Here is a 25,118-nt window from a genome sequence, read left to right as displayed (position 1 = left end):
TTTAGAAGATACAGCCTCTTTTGTAAAGCAAGTTCTTCGCAAAATGAGCTTTTTTCAAAACCACGTTTTTCGAACTGGCGGCCATAATATCTCCAGTTCAACTGAACCAATTTTCATGAAACAAAGTGGAGTCGACGCAGAATTGTCACCATTCTCGGGTGACAGAACAGATTTTTTTTTAAATTTTTTTTTCTATTTTTTTTTTACACTAAACTACAAAAAAAAGCCCGAAATCGAAATTTTTTTTTTTGAATGGCCGCCATTTTGTTTAAAAAAATTTTTAAAAAAATCTGTTCCGTCACCCGAAAATTACATCAATTCTGATTATAACCCGGTTTTTATTTTTCATTTCGGACGCTCTGGAGACCCTGAATCGTGGCCGCCAGGACGACACCTTTTTTTTCGACCAACAAGTTTGAAGTCTCATTACTCTTTGAACTCGTATCGATGCAAGAACAACTTTTTTAGTTACTTTGAACATTTTTGAATACAATAAATAAAAAAAGTTTTCAATTATTCTTTGCGTTTTCAAATAAAAATTTTTTTAAAAAGGGTCCAAAAAACGGCTTTTGAATGAGAAGACCCCCTTAAACAAGCAATAGCAAAAGTTTATTTATAACTTCTATTCGGTTTTGAATAACCAACTTATTATTCTATAACTATATTGCTAAGAAGAATTTGAGAGAATGGAGTCCTGTTTTACAAAAAATATGCAATATATTGATTGCCAGCGAACTCTTTTAAAACAGGAATCGAAAAAAAAACGCTTAGTTTGGCTCTTTCCTATTGCGATATTCGCTTGATTCTCTCTTCTTCCCGCTCTGTCACGCATTGCCTGCAATGCACAATCAATAGGAGCTATAAGAGGGCTTGGCATATTATCCCTCCTTTAAAAATTTCGAGAAATCACTAGAGTACCCAAAATAAACCGGTTCTGGTGTGAAAAAGTCCTTGTTCGGCTCGAGGGGGGGGAAATTCAATTTCCAATATCTCCAGATAAGCACCAAGTTATTTTAGAATAAATCACTCCCGCGCCGCAGTCAACGAAACCACCGTAGAAATCACCGAAATCGCGAAAGGGAAAATCACCACCAAACGAATGAGAAGTAGTAGGCCGGGGGCGTGGTTATTTTCAATATAATGATCCGCTTTATTGGAGTTCTAATTAGGAATTAAAAATACAAGCTGGAGTGGGAGATCAAACAACTAGGAGAGCGGGAGCGGCCGCTCAGCGATGCGACGATCGGCCAGAGCCGAAGCATCCGCTAGAAGAGCGGGAGCGAGAGAGCGAGCTGAGGAGCTTTGAAGAAGCGGGAGCGCTTCGGAGTCGCGGGGGGCGGGAACATAAGCTCCTGACCTGAACAGTCCTCTCTTTTAGCTTTCATTCTGATTAGTCTAGGGAGCGAAACCATAGGACCAACTTGAAAGACATCCTGCATCAGTAGATTAATTTAAATAACTATTTACAGGTTTGTTCTCTAGCTTCTCATACATTTGCAGGTTTTTTCTATAACCTCTCATACATACTACATATGTTAGATCTACAATTTTCAAAACTATCTGTTGGGCCCAATTTCCCACCGGAAGCGGAAACTAGATTCTTATAGAAATATACAACTTGTAGTTGCAATATTTACTTGAAATTTAAATGTAAATAATGTATAAATTCATAAAAAGCAAACTAAAAAGAACTATCCCATCTAAGTCAATGAAAACTTCTGCTCAGTGTACATTGAAGTTGGTGTGTAAATGAAATTGGGTGTGGAGAGTTGTGGGTGCTATCTCAGTGGCGTACTTAACGGAGACTATGCATAAACCCAGAACTTTATTAAAGTGCACGGTGAGTGTGCCTCGGCACCTGCGGCTGCGACAACTTGGCAGCCAGCTAGGCGGCTCTAGCCACCATGATCCTTTTAGTTGTTGCAACTAGTTTAAGCCCGACTAGGCCGCAGGCTCAAGCCGCAGCAAGGGGCATGCGATAAAACATGTATTTGCCGCAATTAAAAGGTGAGCAGCGGGAAGAGCCCCCAGCGTTGGGGCACTCAAAAAAATGGCCAGCAAACCCCTTTTCACATATTCATGGAGAACAGAGGCCGTGGGTAAACATGACCTCTGCAATTACCTTAGGCAAACAAACACACAGGAGACTAGAGTTCGTTTCGGAACTGTTGACTTTGAATTAACAAAAATTAACAAAAAGCCAGCAAAACAATTAAAAAAGTCACAAAGTTGGTCTGCAAACAAAGGAGGTTTTACCCCTGAATAAATGAGAGCTTTATGGCAAGGACTAAATATTGAAAGTGCCGACGTGTCGGCTATGTTGCATGGAAGGCAGGAAGGTTCAGTGTGTTGATCGAGTAGCATTTCTAGTTTTTATTGCCGGACGGGTTTTGGGGTTCCTTTTATTGGGCGCCATAAAGCGAGTCCCTACTGCTGACACGCATGTTCATGTCTAGCCGCACTTTTATGGCGCATAAATCTGTGCGAATGTCGCCGAATTCTTTTGCCGAAAATAGATATCCCACAGGGCCCCGCTCCGCACCGCCGCCTCCCCTTTTCGATCCCTCAGAGCCTGCTAATTTCGTCAACAAATCTGCTAAGCCAGCTTATGGTTACACACACAACACAAACACACACTCGCACGCACTCTCGGCCAAGTCCTGCCGGATTCACATTCACGTATCCCAGGGATACAGACTCTGGATGCTTTGATTTTTATTGTGGCAGAAATTGAAACGTAAATCTTTGCGGAATTGCCGGAGTCGGAATTGATTTTTTATGGCTTGATGTTGCCTTTATGAGCGATTTAATCATGGACATGAGGATGTCCGGATTAGAGACCAGGCTGCAACCGGTGGGATAAACGGATAGCGAGCTCCACTTCAGCCGTGACCCATTGTTTGCAGAAATAACAAATAACAATTGCTGGCATCCAGCAGTTTGTTTATGTTTTCGCGGGCACAGCGAGCACAATTTGTTTTAATTGCGAGCAAAACAACTCCATAATCACATTATAGCGCCGGGAGGTCTGGCACTGGTCCGATAAACAACGGGATGATTCAATTAAGCCCTGAGCGGAATGCAGCTGGAATGCGTGCCCAACTTTTGACAGGCGAAGGGCTTAAAAAACGCGGGAAAACAGAAAGCGGAAAACGGAAAACAGAAGCACCGAGTGTCGGCATCACGTACAGCAGCAGCATCATATGCCAACTTCGATAAATTGCAGAGACGTAAATACAACGCAACGGGAGGAATCTCGGCGCGAAATTGTGTCAACAGCAAGCGCCAGTCCAATTCCGCCGAAGAGTAATTCCCCGAGCACACATATAGTTGCAAAATCTTAAATTTTAATATATGTACTTCGCTCGCAGTCCCGTCATAATGATGCGGCAACCGTCTGCAATAGCTCTGATCCTGATTAAGGACCACAGGACTTTTGCCCACATATATACATACCAATATATGTATGTGTGCTCTGCTTAAAGCCCTTGATGCCTGGCAACGGCTGCCGCAAAGGATTCATTTCGTTTCGTTTACTCCTGCTGTGAGCCACCTTCAATATTACGGATACGCCGGGTTGGTCTGGTTGGGCCAGCTGCGAAGTGTCAACCACTTGCAACTTTTGACGTTGCTCGTATATATTTTTGTTGGTTTTCAATTAAAAAGTTTGCCTTATCCTCCCTTTGTTGCAGTTCGCCCAACTGGCCTCCTCGCCGCCAGATCCGCACTCCATTGTCCGGGCTCCTAGCCTCTGACAGGCTGCTGCATGCAACACACATTTCGGCCAAATGGAAATCGCAGACAATTGCCATTGACGTGGGCAAACCATTTAGGTAAATAATTGCTTTGCCAGCTTAGGCCGGCTTTTACGGCAACTGAAACACAACAACCGCTGGCAATTTCGCACTGCACCTAGGTACTTTCGAACTGCATAAGTGGGTTTTTTTGCATAAAATCACGCATGAAATATGAGCTGAAATGCTGAAAATCACATGCAAACTAAGCAAAGTCCTAGATTACAGTCTGTAAATGCTTAGAAAAGTCTGAAATCTCGTTTTTAAGCAATCAATTATTCAACAGCAAGCGACTTTGCTTTACATTTAGAAATTGAAATAGGTTGAAAGTACATCTTGAAGTTACGACTGTGCTTTAAAGAAAAATTACATTGGCTCGGAAATATACACAAGCTTGCTTAATATATATACATTTTCCTGAACACTCCATATACACATGCACTTGCCATAAACGAAAACTCTTTCAATCAAGTCGAGCTCCGGTTTTCTGGCAAGTCGCTCGTAAATTTTGCTGACAAAACTCCGTTTCTGGCACGTTTTATTATCCTGGCGCACTTCTAAGCGTAATTGATTGATTGATGGATGGCTGAATGGATGCATGGCTGGACCAATCGCACACACACATACACGCAAGCAAACTTTGGCAATGGCCGATATTAAAGCAAAGTTTTGATGCCAAAAGTCCGGACAACTTAGCACATTTAATCTTTAATTAAGGGCAACAGAGACGAAACATTATCTGACCCTGATTCCGGGGCAGGACACCCGACCCGACCCCGGTGCCAGTGCCAGTGCCGGCTTAAATGATGCGTTAAGATGACTCCGAGGAGGGATCACGAAAGTGGCTTGCGGCTTTCAGGGCTCCTCTGGCACGGTCGCCGCAAAAGGACTTTACGGCCAAATACTCGCACAGCAATGTCAGGGGCAGGACGGCGGCGCAGGACTAAAATGGCAAATGGCAAAGTAAACTTCTCCGCCACGTAATTCGCAAAGGCATTGCAAATGAATTAAATTACCAAAGAGTGCGAAATAATGGCCGGTAGGCCAAAGAGTTTCGTTGCCAGCAACTATGCAAATGGACACTTGACCGGCCAAGAAGAAGGCGGAATGGAAAGGCCAGGTCTTGGGCTCAGAACGATGGCAGAGACTCTAAGCCAAGGCGAAATCCTATTAAAATTCAATTGCCTGTAAATAAAATGACGGCGTGACGAACTCGAACACCCCATCGTGGATTGTTTGTCACTTAATTAAGGTTAATGCGCACGTCCGACTGGCAGCAAGGATTAACTTTGGATCTGTAAACAAGTCCCACGCGTAATTAAATTTCCAATGCGAGGCGGCATCCGAGATCCCAGGCTCGAGATGCCATGGCCTTCGACCCCGAAGGCTCTGCGACGGATGTAGTTTTGGGCAACAGGACATCGGGCAAATGGCAAATGGCTTGTGCCGACTGTGCGACAAGTTTATTTCATTATGGCCACAAAGCAAAACACTTCCTCCAGGCACTTCCTCCAGCTGAGCGAACATGACGCCGCAGAGTGGAATCAAATTGAAAGTTATCAAAATGTCTGCACAACGGTTAGTTAAATAGTTATTGTCCCGGCACTTTGGTTGCCCCTCCCGCCCACATTGCAATAAATTTAATTACGCTAACCAGTCACACAAGTGTCTCTAACTAACCGTTAGGAGCACTCCCGAACACACCGCACCGCCTCCCAGCCGTATCCGCCAGATTTGCATTGCAAACAAAAGTTTGTCATGCCGCTCAATGTATGCGCATATCTAATGCGGAGCTGGCTGTGGTCCTGACCCCGACTCAACTGTACCGCGCTTAAACTGTTTGCGGAAGCTGGAAAGCCAGTAGTGTCGCAATCCATAACCCCCAATCATATTTGCAGTGAATGCGGTGCGAACTCTGCCCCGCAGCCATCTCTGCAAACCACGATAAAAGCTGTTTTCGAGTGCTAACGGAGATTAACTTGCCATCGCATGTATATATTTTTGCATTTGCTGATCCCATTTAATAGTGGTTAAGCTATATATACTACTAAGCAAATGTTTGAACCACAATTAAGCAAATGGAATTTGAAAACGGAAATATTTAATATAAGCTTTGTCAGTTTCAAAGGATTTTAAGTATGCGTTTTCTGGCAGCATGTTCTTTGGCCTTTTTGCTATTTTTTTTTGTTTTTTGTTATGTGTTGTTTTGACTTATAGCTGTTTTCAGACACACTCTATTATATTATATATATAATAATATTTATATATATTATATTTATATATTTTTAAGGGAAGAACATCGGGTAACCAATGATCAATTTGATCAATTTCATCGATTATCTTGATCTTGTTCTCCTTCTTTCGATATTTATGTCTTCGTTTTGAGAATTGTGACGTCAAAGACGTAAGGAAATTCATATTGTTTAGACCGTTTCAATTAGAAAGATACATGTTTTTTTTTAATATTTTTCTTAAATAAAGTAAATAAACTGTTTTTTCTACGGACTTACACATAATATAAAATAAAGAACCAATTATCAAGGTATGTCAAAGTTATAAAAAGTCTAACTGAGCACCAGGTAGTACGTCACTAAATCCCTATAGACGTCAGTCCACGTAGTGACAATAAGCACTTAGAGTATGCATAAACTACTACTATTAATTAAAAATCAGCTTACGAATCGCCATGACTGTTTCAAATACACTTCCAAATAGTTACCTAGGATAGAAACATTACCTATTTCCTAACCATCCCTTTACGGCTCATTTGGTCCCAAGTAGTAACCAATTTTCTTTGGTGTAACACAATCACACACCCATACGCTATAGCATCTTTTTGCACTTTATCGGGAAACCTAGACGAAAAAAGTGTCCTTATCAAGGCAAGCCCAAAACTTTCCACAAAGTTATTTTGCGGCCCGGGGGAAGAAGTGTGATATGAGTGTTGCTTTATTGTCTCGGCTAGATTGCAACTCCCTTTATGGCCGGCACACTCCAGCTGCTAGCTGATCCCGCCGCCATTAATGCCAGCAAATTGTACCCCGACACGCCAGCGAATTCAATACAAAATAGAAGAGAAAAAGAAAAGTTCCTGCCAACTTAAACACTCTGCTCGGCTCAGTTCAGTTCAGTTCAGTACAGCTCATTCCAGGGAAGTTAGTTCGGGTGCCTTTATTTTTTACAGCCGTTGTTGGAGCAAACTTTTCTCATTAGTCACTATTTTTAGCTGCAGTTTAATTGTTACACACTCGCAGGACGAAACTTTTCCAGCCGCAGCGAGAGTGCTCCAAGTTGTTGCCATTTTTTATGTCCTTCCGCGAGGAGTTCATCAGGCGCTGGTGGTTACGGGCTGCCTGCCATTTGCCCAAGATTTGTCGCCGAATTCTTTTGCCGAAAATAGATATCCCACAGGGCCCCGCTCCGCACCGCCGCCTCCCCTTTTCGATCCCTCAGAGCCTGCTAATTTCGTCAACAAATCTGCTAAGCCAGCTTATGGTTACACACACAACACAAACACACACTCGCACGCACTCTCGGCCAAGTCCTGCCGGATTCACATTCACGTATCCCAGGGATACAGACTCTGGATGCTTTGATTTTTATTGTGGCAGAAATTGAAACGTAAATCTTTGCGGAATTGCCGGAGTCGGAATTGATTTTTTATGGCTTGATGTTGCCTTTATGAGCGATTTAATCATGGACATGAGGATGTCCGGATTAGAGACCAGGCTGCAACCGGTGGGATAAACGGATAGCGAGCTCCACTTCAGCCGTGACCCATTGTTTGCAGAAATAACAAATAACAATTGCTGGCATCCAGCAGTTTGTTTATGTTTTCGCGGGCACAGCGAGCACAATTTGTTTTAATTGCGAGCAAAACAACTCCATAATCACATTATAGCGCCGGGAGGTCTGGCACTGGTCCGATAAACAACGGGATGATTCAATTAAGCCCTGAGCGGAATGCAGCTGGAATGCGTGCCCAACTTTTGACAGGCGAAGGGCTTAAAAAACGCGGGAAAACAGAAAGCGGAAAACGGAAAACAGAAGCACCGAGTGTCGGCATCACGTACAGCAGCAGCATCATATGCCAACTTCGATAAATTGCAGAGACGTAAATACAACGCAACGGGAGGAATCTCGGCGCGAAATTGTGTCAACAGCAAGCGCCAGTCCAATTCCGCCGAAGAGTAATTCCCCGAGCACACATATAGTTGCAAAATCTTAAATTTTAATATATGTACTTCGCTCGCAGTCCCGTCATAATGATGCGGCAACCGTCTGCAATAGCTCTGATCCTGATTAAGGACCACAGGACTTTTGCCCACATATATACATACCAATATATGTATGTGTGCTCTGCTTAAAGCCCTTGATGCCTGGCAACGGCTGCCGCAAAGGATTCATTTCGTTTCGTTTACTCCTGCTGTGAGCCACCTTCAATATTACGGATACGCCGGGTTGGTCTGGTTGGGCCAGCTGCGAAGTGTCAACCACTTGCAACTTTTGACGTTGCTCGTATATATTTTTGTTGGTTTTCAATTAAAAAGTTTGCCTTATCCTCCCTTTGTTGCAGTTCGCCCAACTGGCCTCCTCGCCGCCAGATCCGCACTCCATTGTCCGGGCTCCTAGCCTCTGACAGGCTGCTGCATGCAACACACATTTCGGCCAAATGGAAATCGCAGACAATTGCCATTGACGTGGGCAAACCATTTAGGTAAATAATTGCTTTGCCAGCTTAGGCCGGCTTTTACGGCAACTGAAACACAACAACCGCTGGCAATTTCGCACTGCACCTAGGTACTTTCGAACTGCATAAGTGGGTTTTTTTGCATAAAATCACGCATGAAATATGAGCTGAAATGCTGAAAATCACATGCAAACTAAGCAAAGTCCTAGATTACAGTCTGTAAATGCTTAGAAAAGTCTGAAATCTCGTTTTTAAGCAATCAATTATTCAACAGCAAGCGACTTTGCTTTACATTTAGAAATTGAAATAGGTTGAAAGTACATCTTGAAGTTACGACTGTGCTTTAAAGAAAAATTACATTGGCTCGGAAATATACACAAGCTTGCTTAATATATATACATTTTCCTGAACACTCCATATACACATGCACTTGCCATAAACGAAAACTCTTTCAATCAAGTCGAGCTCCGGTTTTCTGGCAAGTCGCTCGTAAATTTTGCTGACAAAACTCCGTTTCTGGCACGTTTTATTATCCTGGCGCACTTCTAAGCGTAATTGATTGATTGATGGATGGCTGAATGGATGCATGGCTGGACCAATCGCACACACACATACACGCAAGCAAACTTTGGCAATGGCCGATATTAAAGCAAAGTTTTGATGCCAAAAGTCCGGACAACTTAGCACATTTAATCTTTAATTAAGGGCAACAGAGACGAAACATTATCTGACCCTGATTCCGGGGCAGGACACCCGACCCGACCCCGGTGCCAGTGCCAGTGCCGGCTTAAATGATGCGTTAAGATGACTCCGAGGAGGGATCACGAAAGTGGCTTGCGGCTTTCAGGGCTCCTCTGGCACGGTCGCCGCAAAAGGACTTTACGGCCAAATACTCGCACAGCAATGTCAGGGGCAGGACGGCGGCGCAGGACTAAAATGGCAAATGGCAAAGTAAACTTCTCCGCCACGTAATTCGCAAAGGCATTGCAAATGAATTAAATTACCAAAGAGTGCGAAATAATGGCCGGTAGGCCAAAGAGTTTCGTTGCCAGCAACTATGCAAATGGACACTTGACCGGCCAAGAAGAAGGCGGAATGGAAAGGCCAGGTCTTGGGCTCAGAACGATGGCAGAGACTCTAAGCCAAGGCGAAATCCTATTAAAATTCAATTGCCTGTAAATAAAATGACGGCGTGACGAACTCGAACACCCCATCGTGGATTGTTTGTCACTTAATTAAGGTTAATGCGCACGTCCGACTGGCAGCAAGGATTAACTTTGGATCTGTAAACAAGTCCCACGCGTAATTAAATTTCCAATGCGAGGCGGCATCCGAGATCCCAGGCTCGAGATGCCATGGCCTTCGACCCCGAAGGCTCTGCGACGGATGTAGTTTTGGGCAACAGGACATCGGGCAAATGGCAAATGGCTTGTGCCGACTGTGCGACAAGTTTATTTCATTATGGCCACAAAGCAAAACACTTCCTCCAGGCACTTCCTCCAGCTGAGCGAACATGACGCCGCAGAGTGGAATCAAATTGAAAGTTATCAAAATGTCTGCACAACGGTTAGTTAAATAGTTATTGTCCCGGCACTTTGGTTGCCCCTCCCGCCCACATTGCAATAAATTTAATTACGCTAACCAGTCACACAAGTGTCTCTAACTAACCGTTAGGAGCACTCCCGAACACACCGCACCGCCTCCCAGCCGTATCCGCCAGATTTGCATTGCAAACAAAAGTTTGTCATGCCGCTCAATGTATGCGCATATCTAATGCGGAGCTGGCTGTGGTCCTGACCCCGACTCAACTGTACCGCGCTTAAACTGTTTGCGGAAGCTGGAAAGCCAGTAGTGTCGCAATCCATAACCCCCAATCATATTTGCAGTGAATGCGGTGCGAACTCTGCCCCGCAGCCATCTCTGCAAACCACGATAAAAGCTGTTTTCGAGTGCTAACGGAGATTAACTTGCCATCGCATGTATATATTTTTGCATTTGCTGATCCCATTTAATAGTGGTTAAGCTATATATACTACTAAGCAAATGTTTGAACCACAATTAAGCAAATGGAATTTGAAAACGGAAATATTTAATATAAGCTTTGTCAGTTTCAAAGGATTTTAAGTATGCGTTTTCTGGCAGCATGTTCTTTGGCCTTTTTGCTATTTTTTTTTGTTTTTTGTTATGTGTTGTTTTGACTTATAGCTGTTTTCAGACACACTCTATTATATTATATATATAATAATATTTATATATATTATATTTATATATTTTTAAGGGAAGAACATCGGGTAACCAATGATCAATTTGATCAATTTCATCGATTATCTTGATCTTGTTCTCCTTCTTTCGATATTTATGTCTTCGTTTTGAGAATTGTGACGTCAAAGACGTAAGGAAATTCATATTGTTTAGACCGTTTCAATTAGAAAGATACATGTTTTTTTTTAATATTTTTCTTAAATAAAGTAAATAAACTGTTTTTTCTACGGACTTACACATAATATAAAATAAAGAACCAATTATCAAGGTATGTCAAAGTTATAAAAAGTCTAACTGAGCACCAGGTAGTACGTCACTAAATCCCTATAGACGTCAGTCCACGTAGTGACAATAAGCACTTAGAGTATGCATAAACTACTACTATTAATTAAAAATCAGCTTACGAATCGCCATGACTGTTTCAAATACACTTCCAAATAGTTACCTAGGATAGAAACATTACCTATTTCCTAACCATCCCTTTACGGCTCATTTGGTCCCAAGTAGTAACCAATTTTCTTTGGTGTAACACAATCACACACCCATACGCTATAGCATCTTTTTGCACTTTATCGGGAAACCTAGACGAAAAAAGTGTCCTTATCAAGGCAAGCCCAAAACTTTCCACAAAGTTATTTTGCGGCCCGGGGGAAGAAGTGTGATATGAGTGTTGCTTTATTGTCTCGGCTAGATTGCAACTCCCTTTATGGCCGGCACACTCCAGCTGCTAGCTGATCCCGCCGCCATTAATGCCAGCAAATTGTACCCCGACACGCCAGCGAATTCAATACAAAATAGAAGAGAAAAAGAAAAGTTCCTGCCAACTTAAACACTCTGCTCGGCTCAGTTCAGTTCAGTTCAGTACAGCTCATTCCAGGGAAGTTAGTTCGGGTGCCTTTATTTTTTACAGCCGTTGTTGGAGCAAACTTTTCTCATTAGTCACTATTTTTAGCTGCAGTTTAATTGTTACACACTCGCAGGACGAAACTTTTCCAGCCGCAGCGAGAGTGCTCCAAGTTGTTGCCATTTTTTATGTCCTTCCGCGAGGAGTTCATCAGGCGCTGGTGGTTACGGGCTGCCTGCCATTTGCCCAAGATTTGTGTAAACAAATTAAACGTGCTGCATGCCGTTGGGCCATTTATTTTTCTAACCATCGAGAGCAGGTGCGAAATGAATATGGTGAATTTGAGCCTAACAAAATTAAAAGTTTTCGGGCCCACTGGCAATTAAAGTTAATGCCTTTGTGTGTGTGTGTGCTTGCAGGGGCATCCCCTGTAATTACACAAAACGCGTGAGCAATGCCTGTAATTTAGACTCAAACGAGGGGAGCACAAAGCATTGACATGCCAGAGTCCTGTATTTCTTCCTGTCTAATGGCAGCTCGGCGGATGCTCGATTTTAATAAATTTCATGCATTCGCAGGCGCTACCTTTAGCGGAATGATACCATTCACGTCGCTGACAACCAAATGCGCCAGACCTCCTCTTGTTTCAGCCAAAAAGCGAGCTTTAATTAAGTGCATGCCTTGTCCTGGTGCGCTGAAATCCTTTGACTTGCCGCCCCGGATCTCCCCCTGCGTGCAACAAATTAAATGACAATTTACATTAGTCGTTGACTGGAAATGCATACCCTGCGCAGTCATTCAGCTGGCTGTTTCAAAGGTATTTTCATATTAAATTACTCAAGAATGGGAAATGCCCTTAGTATTAATTTATTGGTTGGAAACGCATGATACTTGGTCTCGTCATTTATGCCAAATCAGGTTACAGCCACTTCGAAAATGTCAGCAAATGGCAGAAGACTAAATAGTGTAGGGCTGCTCATGAGAAGAGTTGTTCACTAAACTAAGCGAGTGAACATGTTCATTTGTAATTGTTTTTACTTTTGTTTGTCTGTTTATAAAGAGTGATTATGAGTGAGTGTTTATAAACTAAGCGAGCGAACGTGTTCATTTGTAATTGTTTATATTTAAGCAACTTAATAAATAACTTGAACAGAATAATCATAAAATGAATACATAAAAAAGTGAACAAATGAACAGAATAAACACTGAACAAGTGAACATAAAAAAGTGAACAAATGAACAGAATAAACAGTGAACAAGTGAGCCATATGAGAGGGGTTGAAAAAAGAACAATTGATGAAGTGAGCATCATTACCCTGCTTTACAGTTAACGGTCATCAGAAGTAAATCTTAATTTAGGAATTCGTACTGAAAGAGAGTTCCCCGCCGGCAACTGCCACTAGCAAAGGCAGATTTGGATCTTTTTACATTCCCTGTTTAATCTTTATGCTGCCGTAAAAAACACGACTAATTACTGGCAGCCAGGAAAGGAAGGGTTAATTACTTGCCATGGCTTTGACAGCATTTTTTTGCCTCCCTTTTGAGCCAGAAAACGTTTTAATTATTCCGTGCAACGCATTTATTGTAAAAAAAATAGGATAAAGCCTTAATGAACAAACTATAGCAATTAAGTAAGTTTACAAGAAATAACAATAGAAGTACAGTTTTAATTAACAACTATTTTTGGGTTCACTCTTTAGAAATACATATATTGAACGTATACAGATAACTTGGGTTGGACTGGTCTGAAAGTGGGTGAGATATTTTACGGTCTCAATCGATTCGAAAGTGTAGTAATTCAATGAGTTTCTTCAGGTTTATTTCATAATTTCAGAGTTGGTTCAGGTTGATTCCGTTTCAGTGGGTTAAAAATTTGAACTTAGAAAATAAACAAAGACCAAATAATAAGAAGATGAGTACCGCTTATCAAATGTAAGGGCAGTATGCATCTTGTTACTATAAGGTCTTTAGTGATAACTTACACACTATTGCAGCAAGCTTACGGCTCAGATAAACTATATATATATGACTATTTAGTTCAAAACGCTTTTTAAATGGCAAACACGATAAAGTTAGCATAGGTTAGTGGAGGCTGCTTAAAGGAACTACGACAGATTTCAGAGGGCAAACTTTATCAGAATAAATAAAATAGGACATAAGGTGGACACTGGGCACAACGCCCTTATTATACTATGTACAAGGTAACCTAAGGTGACTACAAGCACTTCAATTCTACGATATGGTACAAACACTTAACCGCTACGTATAGCCTTACTTTTTACACAGTTCGCCTGCGCTCATTCGATCTACTTCTCGCAGTAATATGCATATTTTTGAGTTTCCTTCTTAAGGCACAGACATTATGTACACCTGACAGTGCTTAGGTCACACAAGAGGGACTGATCTAGGGCTGATCTATGAGGCTGGCGGCTTGCCGTGCACTCTGAACCGATAGAGACATGTGTAGGTGGGTTGGCCGTGATTGGTTTCGATGCGTAGCTCGACTATCTCGTACGGCCGTTTAATGTCCAGATTCTGAATGGCAAAGTATTGCAGCGAGGCGCCATTATCCTCAAATTCGTACTCGCCGAATAACACGGGGTCCTGATCTTTCTCCTGTTCCAATCCCTGAGAGAAACATGGGATTAATCTATTATCAATCTATTAAGTTATTTTAAGAAAAGCTTACCCAAACAGTAAAGTTGCGCGGAGCCGAGTCTATTCTTCCCGTGGGCGAGAGACTCTTGGGTATGTGCTCCAGTGTGAATCCGGTGACGTACACCAGCGAGTTAAGCTTCAGCACTGTGGGCATCGAAATGCTATTAATTTTCATCATTTTTACAACTGCCAAGCAACTAACCTAGGAATCCTGGAAATCCCTGGAAGGCCCAGCACTCGCCTGGCTGCACATTAGGCGAAATTGCTACCCGGGGTGTGTTGGTGGGATACCACAGGGGTATGCCGAAAACCGATATCTGCGCCGATTTCGTCTGGTAGCTCTCAGTGCAGCGCGTGGAGAGGATCTGTCCGCCGGCCGACTCCAGGGCGAAGTCCACCAGGCCCGTCTTGTCCGCATCGTAGATGGCCAGAACGGTCTTGACAATCTGGCGCACCTCCTCCTCGCGTATGTGACCCTTCAGCTCCTTGGTGCTCTCGTTGTGCTTGGCCTCCACCACCAGCAGCATTTCCTGCTTTAGCCTCTGACTGATGTCGTTCATCAGCAGGATGCTGGAGCGCTCGATCTCGTCGCGAATGTTGTTGTTGGTCCGCTTGTTGAGCTCCAGCAGCTGCTGCTCCAGGTAATCCTTGGCCACGAACATACTGCGCACCCAGTTCTGCAGATCGATGTCATCCAGTTGGGTTGCGGCACCGCCAGCGGTGGACTGCTGCTTGAAGCCCAGAATCTCGACCAGGGAGAGCTTGACCTGCTTGTTGAGGAGAGCGAACTGAGAGTCGTTCAGAGAGGCCAACTTGGTTTCGATCTCGGCCAGCAGCCCGCTAAAGCGCCGGTCCTGGGCCAGTTCGTGTTGGTGTATGCGCTCCAGCAAGTCCTCCTGGCCAAGCTTCAAGTTGCTAATAGACTGGTGAAGATCTGCGTTTTCGGCCTGCTTATCGGACAGGGCCAGCTTAATGAAGGCGATCTCCTTGTTCAGATGCTCAAGTTGTATTTCGGCAGGATGGAAGCCAGAGCTCTCCTTCGCCTCTAGCTGCTGCACCCGCAGATTAATCCGAGCATCTACAAAATCAGCCAGTTCCGGAGATCCCAAGATTCGTTCAAGGAGCGCCTCCATATCAATTTTCTCCAACTGCAGCGTGTAGTGGGACTCGTGGAGGCTGACCTCTGCCTTAATCAGTCTGGTGATCTCTTCTAGATTGGCCGGCGATAGCTTTGTCTCAGCAGCATCCCACACTCCAGACTGTTTTAGCTCCAGCCGCAGTTTTCCTACCAAATCAGACAGATCCTGTTCGCTGAGCTTCGTCTTCTGGGCAAACTGCTGCATGTTGTCCTGGATTAATCGGACGACGATTTCAACCTGCTGCGGTGACAGTTGCTGCTGCTTTTCAGCCGATTGCTGTTGCTGCAACTTCAGGTCCACCAACTGCTGCACGTAGCTGTTGACGTGGTTCAAAATGTTCTCATATTCCTCCGCAGTCAGGGCCTTCTGAATATCCTTCTCGATGCTGGCCATGTTAAGCTTAATGGCCTCGGCCTCCTGATGACCTTCTACGACAGGTCGCTCCTTCAGCCAATTCTTCCAGGGAGCTTCAGAGGGTAGACGCGCCTGCAGAGTGCCCAAAAGGGTCAAAGGCAACGACAGCAGGGACGCAAAGCCCTGGCTTTGGTTATCCTCCAACAGCGACCAGCCTGGCCAGAGAAAGAGCGAAACAAGGCAGTATTAGTTGGCAATCCTTCTACATTTCCAGTTCCAGTTCCCCACAAACGCGAATATCAAGTGGACCGGGGTAAGGGGAACCTTGTCTTTGGGGCAATTCCAACACACACAAATGCAGAAGGATGGATAGAGTTCGATTCTGGCCAACTAATATTGCTTGTTTTGCATTCTACTTACCATTTAGCGAACTTCCAACAAAAATGGCAAATAAAACCAACTATTCTTTGTACGTAAAATGTATTGTAAGAAATCGTTTGCAGTTTATTTTTTGTACAGACAAAGCCAAACAGTGAACAAGTTACAAAATTAAACGTTGTTTGACAACAATTAAGACTGTATTGAGACCGTTCATCCAACTGGATGGACGAGGGCCCCAATTGATTATACGCAAATGATTACAAAGTCTGCAAATTGAACAGCGGCGAGCTCTATCCTTCTTCCATCAGCCAGTGATGTTGCATTTTGTTGTTGTTGGGAATTGTGTGGGGTTAGATGAGGGGATAAATGTGTGGTGTGTGCCTACGCCTAAGGGAAAATGTATCGACAAAAACTATACAATATGTGCAGCGGACGGACGAAACGCGGACGAAATGCTTGAATTTGTACTCAAAATTGTTCATACAGAAGGAAGACCAAGAGTGGCTCCATCAAAAAGATCCTATCAAATGAGAAACTGCTGCAGCAGTTCGAAAACAAAACGGTAGAATCCCCGCTCCAAATGCTCTCTAAACACGCTCATAGTAAACCTGATCGTCGGCCTGAAAGATCTGACGCCCCTTGTTGACCACGTTCTGGCCGATGGTCTTCAGATACAACAAATAATCGTCGGCCCAGTCCCGCACACGCACTGCCTGCTCGGCAGCCTGCGAGCGCAGGGACTCGTACTGGGCTTGGTTTAGATACTCGCCTACATTGATCTGGGGCAACTCAGGTAGGGTGAATGTGTATTCGGTAAGGGATTTGGGTGGGAAAGTTTCATTGGGGTGTAGGTAATAGAACAGACCTGCAAAGGCGAAGTTTATTAGGCACTGCTCGATGCTGGCAGATGGCGAGTGTAAAATTAAATATGCGTGTTATCACGTGGCCAAGATTCAGTCTACTAAGACTGGTGAGTGTCAACAGCCAAGCGAGAGTATAAATAAATCCAACAGGGGTGAACCACACACATGGCATTGGTAGCTGGCCCAATTCAAGGTCACGCTCACACATATTTGAATTTACATTGCTTTTCATGCCGAAATACTCACCGGTCAGCAGCAGCAGGGGAAGCAGTATCAGCAGCAAGATGAGGAATCTCTTCTTTGACTTGTTTTCCGCGTTCGAAGACCGCAACAGCCACGTGTCCACACTCAGCACCGATCCAATGAAAAGGTAAACATACCGCAGCAGATTCGAGAATCCGCCTGCCACGGCTTGTCCAGCCCTTCCGAGTAGTCCGAGCTGCTGGCTCTGCTGTCGCCGGGCATAGTAGTTCTGATATGCATTCGTCTCTGTGGCCGAGATGTTGGTCACACGTGTCCACACCGTGGTGACAGTGCTCACGACGAGCTGAATAAGACGGACCAGCCACCAACTCTGCTTCTGCTGCCCAAAGGTGGCGTCCAGTTCGTCGGCGGAGTCGTAGTTGGCCTGCTGTGTGTACTTCGCCTGATATCGGCGGCGGATGAACTCCTCCTGTTCGGGGTTCTGCTGAACCATGTAATTGACACGCTCGTCATGGTTGCCCAGGCTCCGGCGGGACATATTGGGCATGGCCACAATGCCTGGGCCCAGGTGGCGGCGGTGGGGCGACAGCTCCGAGTAGGTGTAGTCCGTCTTGGGGGTTTTGCTGCAAGATATAAAGCGATTAGTCAAAGCTCTGATAACTTTAGGGTTACTCCACGCACTTCCAGTACTCGCCAGCATCCCTGTACTCGATGTAGGCTAGGTAGTCGCTGACATTTCCGGAGCTAAGGTTGCCGTTCGACTGGTTGAGCTTCTCCTGGGCGGAGTTCAGCGTATTCTGTGTGGTCTCCAGTTGGCTCCTGTTCCGAGGCGTAGATGTGGCGCCGCCCGAGCGCTTTGTGAAGATCGACGTGACCGTGGTGGTGGTCGAGGTCTGCTGCTTGCGCTTGGCCTCCGGTGTCATGTCGTCGCTCGAATAGTCCGAGGTCAGCTGGGCGAAGGCCTTGCTCCGAGTCTTCTTGCTACTGCTGCTCGACTCCACCACATGCTCCTCCACTATCGTTCTGCAAACAGTCGTTAGGGGAGATTTAACGGAAATGTTTGAATGTGAATGAGTAAGCCCCTGATAAGGTGCTCGCCGAAACTGGCCTAACTGCGCTAGTACAGCGTATCAAAACAAAAATACAAAAATATGCTCATAAAGCCAGGTGGCCTTCGCTGTTATTGGCTGTTGGCCGGACGCCCCAACATGCTCATTTTCGTGGCCAGAACGTGAAAACCGAATAGCTGACGGCCGAATGTCGTCATCAAGCGAACGAACGGGTACGACGCTCGCTTGAATTGCCCGCCAAAAGCAAACGAAGCTCGTCGAGTCGCCGCACCCTGTATGTGGATTTGCCTTCGTTTTCGTTTCGTTTCGAAATGTAGATTCGCTGCGAGCGTGAATAACAAGGAGGTGACGTCATGGCAGCAACATACATCGTACAAACAGACACAGACTGCGATGGGGTTATTGCTTTGCTTGTGACGCGACCGACCCTCGCGACGGCTCAAATGAGCAATGCAAATGAATTGCCCTTCCCCCTATCCTTATATGGAGAGATCTATTTGGAAGTGATCCTCAGCTACTTACTGCACATTGGGCGCCGCCAAGGACTTCTTCTTGATGTGGTGATGCACATGGCCCTCCTCGCCGGCATGCTCACAGTTTTCGTGATCGCAGCTCGAGCGGAGGAACGGCGTCTTCGATCGCGACCGGCGACGCGTCTCTATCTGATAGGTTTCTTCGCTCATGCTGTCTTGCTCCTCCTCACTTGGTCCCGGGGCCCACAAAAGGTTGGGTTGCTCGGTGGTGGCTGCAAGAGAAGACAAATAATTAACACGGCCAGCTACAAACTTTAAGTAAACATAGATCAGGGCGTGGATTGTTTACAAATGGGCAGCTGGAACACACATTATTGTGCCTGCCCAAAATGGACCCCCCTTCCCAAACCCATTCCAGTTCCCCACAAGGGGCAATGTCGAAACGCTTGACACACTTGTGGGTAATCTTTGCTTTAATGCTCGAGTGCGCCTTTCGAGGGGGGAGTGGATCGAGCATAACGCCGCATTATGCAACGCGATGCGTGTGGAAGCGAAATGAGCGCAGTGCCCGGTTTTTAATTAGAATGCAATGGGGAACCAGCCGCAGCAGGCAGGCCAGAAAGAGGCTTCTAAAAATAGGCGCAGGCGTATTCGGCTCGCGAATTGCTTGCCAGTGACCGTGGCGTGGAGTGCGGCGAGTTGTTGTTTCGGGTGGGAAACGCTGGAAACGACGCGAGGGGTGGGGAGGTGGCAGCACAGGGCGGTTCGGCGGCCACGCCAAACACAAACAGCGAACGATAATCAATATATATGTACACAAACTGCCAAAAATGGGTTCGCAACACGGGCGCAAACACTAGGTATTTCGGTAAAATGAAAACCCAAACAAGTTTTCCGCAGCTGCGTCACAGACGTCGGCGTCGACAGCGGCTGTAAAAACTGAAGCACGCACACACACACACGAGCACAACAACCTCGATTGGGCAACGGAAACTGCTTTGGGCAATTCGCACATAAATTAATCACATACTTTGTACTTATTCAGGCTCCGCCGCACTTGCAGAATTCCTTCGGCTTAGATTAGCACAGTGTGTGGCTTGGTAGCAGGCGCCGCGGCGGTTTTAAAAATAGCCTCCTCTGGCGCGACGAAAATCACGTCTTTCCGAAATGAAAATTCTGAAAATACCAAATTAGTGATACCATAGTCGAATAGAAGAAAAACACCAATAAAACAATCACACAACCAGTGCTGCCAGAATAGGATGGCCTGAAATAGCTAAATTGATAGAAAAAATGCTAGAAAAAATTTTTTTAAAAAAAGTTTAACGTTTTAAAAATGGCTAATTTTGGCGTTATTATACCCTTGTTTTTAAATTGATTTTATTATAGTGAAACAGAAATGTCAATATCAATGGTGTTCTTGACCGAATTTTTATTTGGGATTTTGTTTGAAATTTTAGCGGCTAACCTTGTTGGTTGTTGTTCAGGCTAAAAATTGCTGCTAAATATAGCGATTCACCGCCGATATTTTTTTTAATTCAGTTATTACGTCGTCAAGGAAATACGCTCTGTCATTTAGTTTTGTAGGGAATACCCTGCATGTCTTGCGAGTGGGTTATCTGGGGGTATCTGGCAGCCCTATATAAAATACTTAAAATACCTCATTAAACTGATCCGGCCACACCGCCACGACAAAAACAAGAGGTTCCAGCAATCGCAACTAAAAACTAAAATATGATTGAAATAACGTGCAACGATCGCCTGGGCAAAAAGGTAAGTCATTTCAGTACATATAGTAACTGATTAACGAGCCTTTGTATTTTCTGCTTAGGTGCGTGTCAAGTGCAACCCAGACGACACCATTGGAGACCTCAAGAAACTCATTGCGGCACAAACGGGCACAAAGCACGAGAAGATAGTCCTGAAAAAGTGGTACACGATCTACAAGGATCCCATTCGCCTATCCGACTGTACGCATAATAGCAATCTGCCAGAAACTCAATAATTGCATTTTCTTTCTTGCAGATGAAATCCACGATGGCATGAATCTGGAACTGTACTACCAGTGAATATTCGCGGGAAATGCATCCTACATCTTGATTGTATCTTTTTTTATAGCTATTATATGATAAATTAAACAATTTTGCATAAGTAGTGCGAGTCTTGTTTTGGGTAAAGAGGTACGAAAGGGGCGTCTCTATTTTTGACAAATTTAAATGCTTTGTATGGATACATATATCAATATTTATATTTCATATACTGAATATGTACTGAGAGGACAGATATAGTCCATAAACTATGTATGGACATCTAATGATGTGAGCCGGTGTGAAAATGTACCCCCTTCGTACGCCTCTGCTGCTTTTGGTATTCTTTTCACCGTCAAACAGCGTTGCCAGATCGCGGCGTAGGCGTCCGGGAAAATAACAACAAAAGATTGCAAACTACAGCCTCGAGCGAAACCTAGCAAAATGTCCATGATTCCCTTCTTTCCCACGCTGAAAGTCTCGGTGGCGAATCGCTACTGGCTGGACATGGCTCCGGCTTCCGTCAGCGAGGAGGCCCAGACGCGGCGCTACGAGGATGAACGCACCAACTGGGTGAGCATTTCTAGTCTTCGATTTTTATTTCCGTGCCACAATCTCGAAATCTCTGCAGCGGGAGTCGCTGAAAACAGCCGGCACAGACCTGCAGCCCCTGGGCAAGATGCTCACAATTCCCGGAATCGAGACCGACGACGAGGATGGTGAGTTATAGAATATCCACCAGAAGTTATAGCCTACTAAAATTGTTCTCTTACAGCCAACGACGACAGCGAGGACACAGACAGCCACGACGAGGAAGACGACGAGACAAACGACCGCGTCATTCCGGTCACCCAGGACTTCTACTCCGCTGACGACATCCAGATGAACGACGAGACCTCGCCCACAGCCCCCTGAATCGGAAGCAAAGGCCGCCGGCTGGTGGATACACAATTAGTTATTTATTTTTGCGTCACACATCGTTCCCTTTACAAACTGTAATAACAAGTGTCGTTTACTTTAGGCTTAAATAAACTAAAACATAGTAAGCAAGGTTCCTGGAGTTCTAGCACTGGAGCTGTCGTTCCTTTCTACAGGCTTGCGGACGCGTGGCAACTGCTAAAGGATAAAAGGGGTAAGCACGAAAGGGGGAGCAGAGCGGGAAACGTCTCTACTTGTGCAGCGCCGCTGTCTCCAGCTTGGGCGCCGGCTTGGAAGCCAGGCCCGAGAGCAGCTTCTTGATCTCGGCAATAGCTCGGCCGGGATTCAAGCCCTTGGGACACGTGCGCGTGCAGTTCATGATGGTGTGGCACCGGTAGACGCTGAAGGGGTCCTTAAGCTTGCCCAGCCGCTCAGCGGCATTCTCATCGCGCGAGTCGATGATCCAGCGATAGGCCTGCATGAGCACGGCGGGGCCCAGGTACTTCTCGGCATTCCACCAGTACGAGGGGCACGAGGTGGAGCAGCAGGCGCACAGGATGCACTCGTACAGGCCGTCTAGCTTGGAGCGGTCCTCAACGGACTGCAGATACTGGGCCTTGCCCTTCTGTTCACCGGCCTCGTTCCTGAAAGGGAAAACGGATTACGGATTACCAGGCGTTAGCCAGAAGAAAAGGACCAGGACTCACTTGCGCTGCAGCCAGGGCTGGATGTTGCGATACTGCTCGTAGAAGTTGTTCATATCCGGCACCAGATCGCGTACCACGTACATGTGCGGCAGCGGATACACCTTGAGCGACTTGGAGGTGTTGGTATCGATCTTGCTGATGCAGGCCAGGGTGTTGGTACCGCCAATGTTCATGGCGCAGGAGCCGCAGATGCCCTCGCGGCACGAGCGCCGGAAGGTGAGTGTGGGATCAAGCTCGTTCTTGATCTTGATGAGGGCATCCAGCACCATGGGTCCGCACTCGCGCAGATCCACCTCGTAGGTCTGCATGTAGGGCTTCTCGCCGGCGTTGTCCGGGTTCCAACGGTAGATCTCGAACTTCTTCACCTGCGGCTCCTTGGCCTCCTTGGGCTGCGCCTGCTGCTCCAGCTGTGCGGTGCCATTGCTGATGGCTCGCAGCTGGAGGGGAGATGAGAATGTTGTTGAATGCAGTCACGTCATGGCAATTTTCACCGACGCCCATTGCAAAACCGTTTACATAACATCGATCGCCGTTGGCAATTACCCCATTTGCGACTCGTTCCCCGGAGTTTTCCACGACTGAGCATCTTTCCCGGACCCCCCGTTTTCCACCTTATATAACTGCACTGGCCAAAAAGCCGCACAACACACGCCCCCGCCCCTGAAATTCTGGCCATAACCCGTGGATCGTCTCCTCCGCCGCTCACCTGGTGACGTGCTGCCACGGAGCCGACGCGGCTCAGAAGTTGTCTAGCTTCGTTGACCAACATTTTGTTGCTTCTGCTGCAATTGAAACGGCACTGCGTTTGCAATTATCGATTTGTTAAGAACAATTTCCGTTTATTTGGCGTACAAAAGTTTTGTACGAACTGGGGTGCAGTGTGACCGTCGTTGGACCAATGTTTAAAAATAAAACGTACTAAAATTGACCAAAATAATTAACCAAGGAAATAAGTCTTAGTTTTTGCTTGTATAGGTTAATAATTAGGTAAGAAATAATGTTAAATAAATTCTGATGAATGAAAGTAAATTTTTCAAGAAGGAAATACCTCATAGCATATATGTTTTAGTAGGACCCCACATAAAAGCCAAAAGCTACAAACTAGGTTCGAAACCCGAATAATTTCCCGTAGGGAATTTTTTATTTCCCAATTTAATTAATAAATTAATTAGTAAAAACATATTAATAATAAAGACACTTGCAAAAAATATATTTATAAAATACTGAACTATTAAAATCTTCATTTAATAGTTCTTTAATTCCTTAATAGAGGCAAATATGTCCCGGCATTTCAGGACTTTTTAATTTAATTCAAATGTGATCCGTTAGTGATTGGTTTAGGATCATATAGTGCCCTATTGTTACCTGAGCACAGATTTTTGATATGATTAATGCCACGCTACCATGCGAACTATGTACCTCAGAGTTTTTCTAGACTCGTCCTTTTCTGGTAATAAGTCTGTCAAGTCTATTTTGGATTGAAGAATCGTGTGTACTGTTATATTAATAAAACTCTGATACATAAATATTTCTTAAAGAAGAAGGTTGATCCTAAAAATATGAAATATGAATTTCATTTGGCTATATCTTTCCTTGTAGCTCAATTCTGAATTAATGCAAGATTTATATTTATATTTGATTAACAAGATCTTTCAAAAAATTACTGATTTTATCAACTTGTTTAATGTAGGAATCCCTTTCCTCTGTGTTTTGTACTCATTGGAATGATTCTCATGTGCTCACCAAATATAGTGACTTTGCGTTTAAGTCATGACTATTTATCTGTGTTTCATATTTTTATACCCTTGCAGGGTATATTATAATTTCAGTCAGAAGTTTGCAACGCAGTGAAGGAGACGTTTCCGACCCCATAAACCATATATATTCTTGATCAGCATCAACAGGGGAATCTTTCTAGACATGTCAGGAAGAAATCGATTTTTTGGCCATTTTTGCAAAATTTTATAAGGGGTTACATCATTAAAATTTTTGATTTTGATAATAAATTGAATTTTCAAAATTTTTAAATGAAGTATGCAGATTTATTAACTGTAGAAAATCTTGCACAGAGCAGTTTTCCGATTTAAAATTAATGCTCTTTTGGCCGAGTTATGACATTTTTAATTTAAAAAAAAATCAAGAAGTTTTTTAATATAAAAAATCAGATTTTATAATACAAAATAATATTTTCTAAGTCAAGGAATCATTTCCGACCCCATAAACCATATATATTCTTGATCAGCATTAACATGCGAATCTTTCTAGTCATGTCCGGAAGAAATCGATTTTTTGGTCATTTTTGCAAAATTTGATAAGGGGTTACATCATTAAAATTAGCAAAAATGGCCAAAAATTTTGATTTCTTAAAATTTTAAATTCTGTATACAGTTTTTTTAAATGAATAAAAACTAACACAAAACTGCTTTCCGAATCGAAATTAATGCATTTTTGGCCTAGTTATGATATATATTTTAATTGTTACCTGCAAGGGTATACAAACTTTAGCTGGCCAAAGTTAGCTTTTTTTCTTGTTTTACATTAGTTTATTTTAAATCGTTAGATTTATAGTGTGTTTATTGCTTATTTTATTGATTTTTTTGCTGGAGTATTGCATCATTTGCAAAGTTTATGCAATATAATTTTTTAAACATATTTTTATTTATATTCGAGTACTCGAAATAAATAATTCGTTAACAATTTAATAAAAAAAAATCGTCCCTACGAATATATTGTT

At 44.2% G+C, this 25,118-nt stretch overlaps 4 protein-coding genes across 6 annotated transcripts; 2 read left to right on the top strand and 2 right to left on the bottom strand.

Moving 5' to 3' along the window:
- Positions 1-13,243: 13,243 nt before the first annotated feature.
- koi (klaroid) lies at positions 13,244-19,930 on the bottom strand. Of its 3 annotated transcripts, none has more exons than XM_070289030.1 (7): positions 19,549-19,657; positions 18,782-19,004; positions 17,871-18,212; positions 17,232-17,812; positions 14,451-15,956; positions 14,280-14,392; positions 13,244-14,218 (listed from the first exon to the last, which is right to left on the bottom strand). In XM_070289030.1, the coding sequence occupies exons 2-7, from the start codon at positions 18,940-18,942 to the stop codon at positions 14,006-14,008; spliced, it is 2,916 nt and encodes a 971-aa protein (XP_070145131.1). In that variant the 5' UTR covers positions 18,943-19,004; positions 19,549-19,657; the 3' UTR covers positions 13,244-14,005. The 3 variants fall into 3 exon arrangements, with proteins under 3 accessions (XP_070145131.1, XP_017016541.1, XP_017016542.1); XM_017161052.3 differs by lacking the exon at positions 19,549-19,657 and adding an exon at positions 19,763-19,930 and having other exon boundaries at positions 13,247-14,218; XM_017161053.3 differs by lacking the exons at positions 13,244-14,218; positions 14,280-14,392; positions 14,451-15,956; positions 19,549-19,657 and adding exons at positions 16,216-16,987; positions 19,763-19,922.
- Positions 19,931-20,349: 419 nt separating this feature from the next.
- Positions 20,350-20,886, top strand: ubl (Ubiquitin-like protein 5). Its single transcript, XM_017161066.2, has 3 exons — positions 20,350-20,505; positions 20,564-20,702; positions 20,758-20,886. Exons 1-3 carry the CDS (start codon positions 20,467-20,469, stop codon positions 20,799-20,801), a joined length of 222 nt encoding a protein of 73 aa, XP_017016555.1. The 5' UTR covers positions 20,350-20,466; the 3' UTR covers positions 20,802-20,886.
- A 192-nt stretch (positions 20,887-21,078) lies between these two features.
- LOC108070539 (anaphase-promoting complex subunit 15A) lies at positions 21,079-21,810 on the top strand. The gene is made up of 3 exons (XM_017161065.3): positions 21,079-21,332; positions 21,391-21,478; positions 21,535-21,810. Exons 1-3 carry the CDS (start codon positions 21,204-21,206, stop codon positions 21,672-21,674), a joined length of 357 nt encoding a protein of 118 aa, XP_017016554.1. The 5' UTR covers positions 21,079-21,203; the 3' UTR covers positions 21,675-21,810.
- SdhB (Succinate dehydrogenase, subunit B (iron-sulfur)) lies at positions 21,697-23,278 on the bottom strand. Its single transcript, XM_017161064.3, has 3 exons — positions 23,091-23,278; positions 22,385-22,821; positions 21,697-22,321 (listed from the first exon to the last, which is right to left on the bottom strand). Exons 1-3 carry the CDS (start codon positions 23,151-23,153, stop codon positions 21,928-21,930), a joined length of 894 nt encoding a protein of 297 aa, XP_017016553.1. The 5' UTR covers positions 23,154-23,278; the 3' UTR covers positions 21,697-21,927.
- Positions 23,279-25,118: the final 1,840 nt, after the last annotated feature.

Source organism: Drosophila kikkawai, chromosome 2L (genome assembly GCF_030179895.1).
Source record: "Drosophila kikkawai strain 14028-0561.14 chromosome 2L, DkikHiC1v2, whole genome shotgun sequence".
Taxonomy (NCBI): Eukaryota; Metazoa; Arthropoda; class Insecta; order Diptera; family Drosophilidae; genus Drosophila; species Drosophila kikkawai.
This window is presented reverse-complemented; position numbering and strand designations above follow the sequence as displayed.

Bases quoted from the DNA above. Each gene is read 5' to 3' on its own strand.
- SdhB (XM_017161064.3), bottom strand. From the start codon at position 23,153: ATGTTGGTCAACGAAGCTAGACAACTTCTGAGCCGCGTCGGCTCCGTG. The intron at 22,822-23,090 runs GTGAGCGGCGGA...TCTCCCCTCCAG, and splicing joins CCGTGGCAGCACGTCACCAG to CTGCGAGCCATCAGCAATGG. The intron at 22,322-22,384 runs GTGAGTCCTGGT...TTTCCCTTTCAG, and splicing joins CAGCCCTGGCTGCAGCGCAA to GAACGAGGCCGGTGAACAGA.
- ubl (XM_017161066.2), top strand. From the start codon at position 20,467: ATGATTGAAATAACGTGCAACGATCGCCTGGGCAAAAAG. The intron at 20,506-20,563 runs GTAAGTCATTTC...TTTTCTGCTTAG, and splicing joins ACGATCGCCTGGGCAAAAAG to GTGCGTGTCAAGTGCAACCC. The intron at 20,703-20,757 runs GTACGCATAATA...TCTTTCTTGCAG, and splicing joins TCCCATTCGCCTATCCGACT to ATGAAATCCACGATGGCATG.
- LOC108070539 (XM_017161065.3), top strand. From the start codon at position 21,204: ATGTCCATGATTCCCTTCTTTCCCACGCTGAAAGTCTCGGTGGCGAAT. The intron at 21,333-21,390 runs GTGAGCATTTCT...AAATCTCTGCAG, and splicing joins AGGATGAACGCACCAACTGG to CGGGAGTCGCTGAAAACAGC. The intron at 21,479-21,534 runs GTGAGTTATAGA...GTTCTCTTACAG, and splicing joins CGAGACCGACGACGAGGATG to CCAACGACGACAGCGAGGAC.
- koi (XM_017161052.3), bottom strand. From the start codon at position 18,942: ATGAGCGAAGAAACCTATCAGATAGAGACGCGTCGCCGGTCGCGATCG. The intron at 18,213-18,781 runs GTAAGTAGCTGA...GACTGTTTGCAG, and splicing joins TTGGCGGCGCCCAATGTGCA to AACGATAGTGGAGGAGCATG. The intron at 14,219-14,279 runs GTAAGCTTTTCT...TGTTTCTCTCAG, and splicing joins CGCGCAACTTTACTGTTTGG to GGATTGGAACAGGAGAAAGA.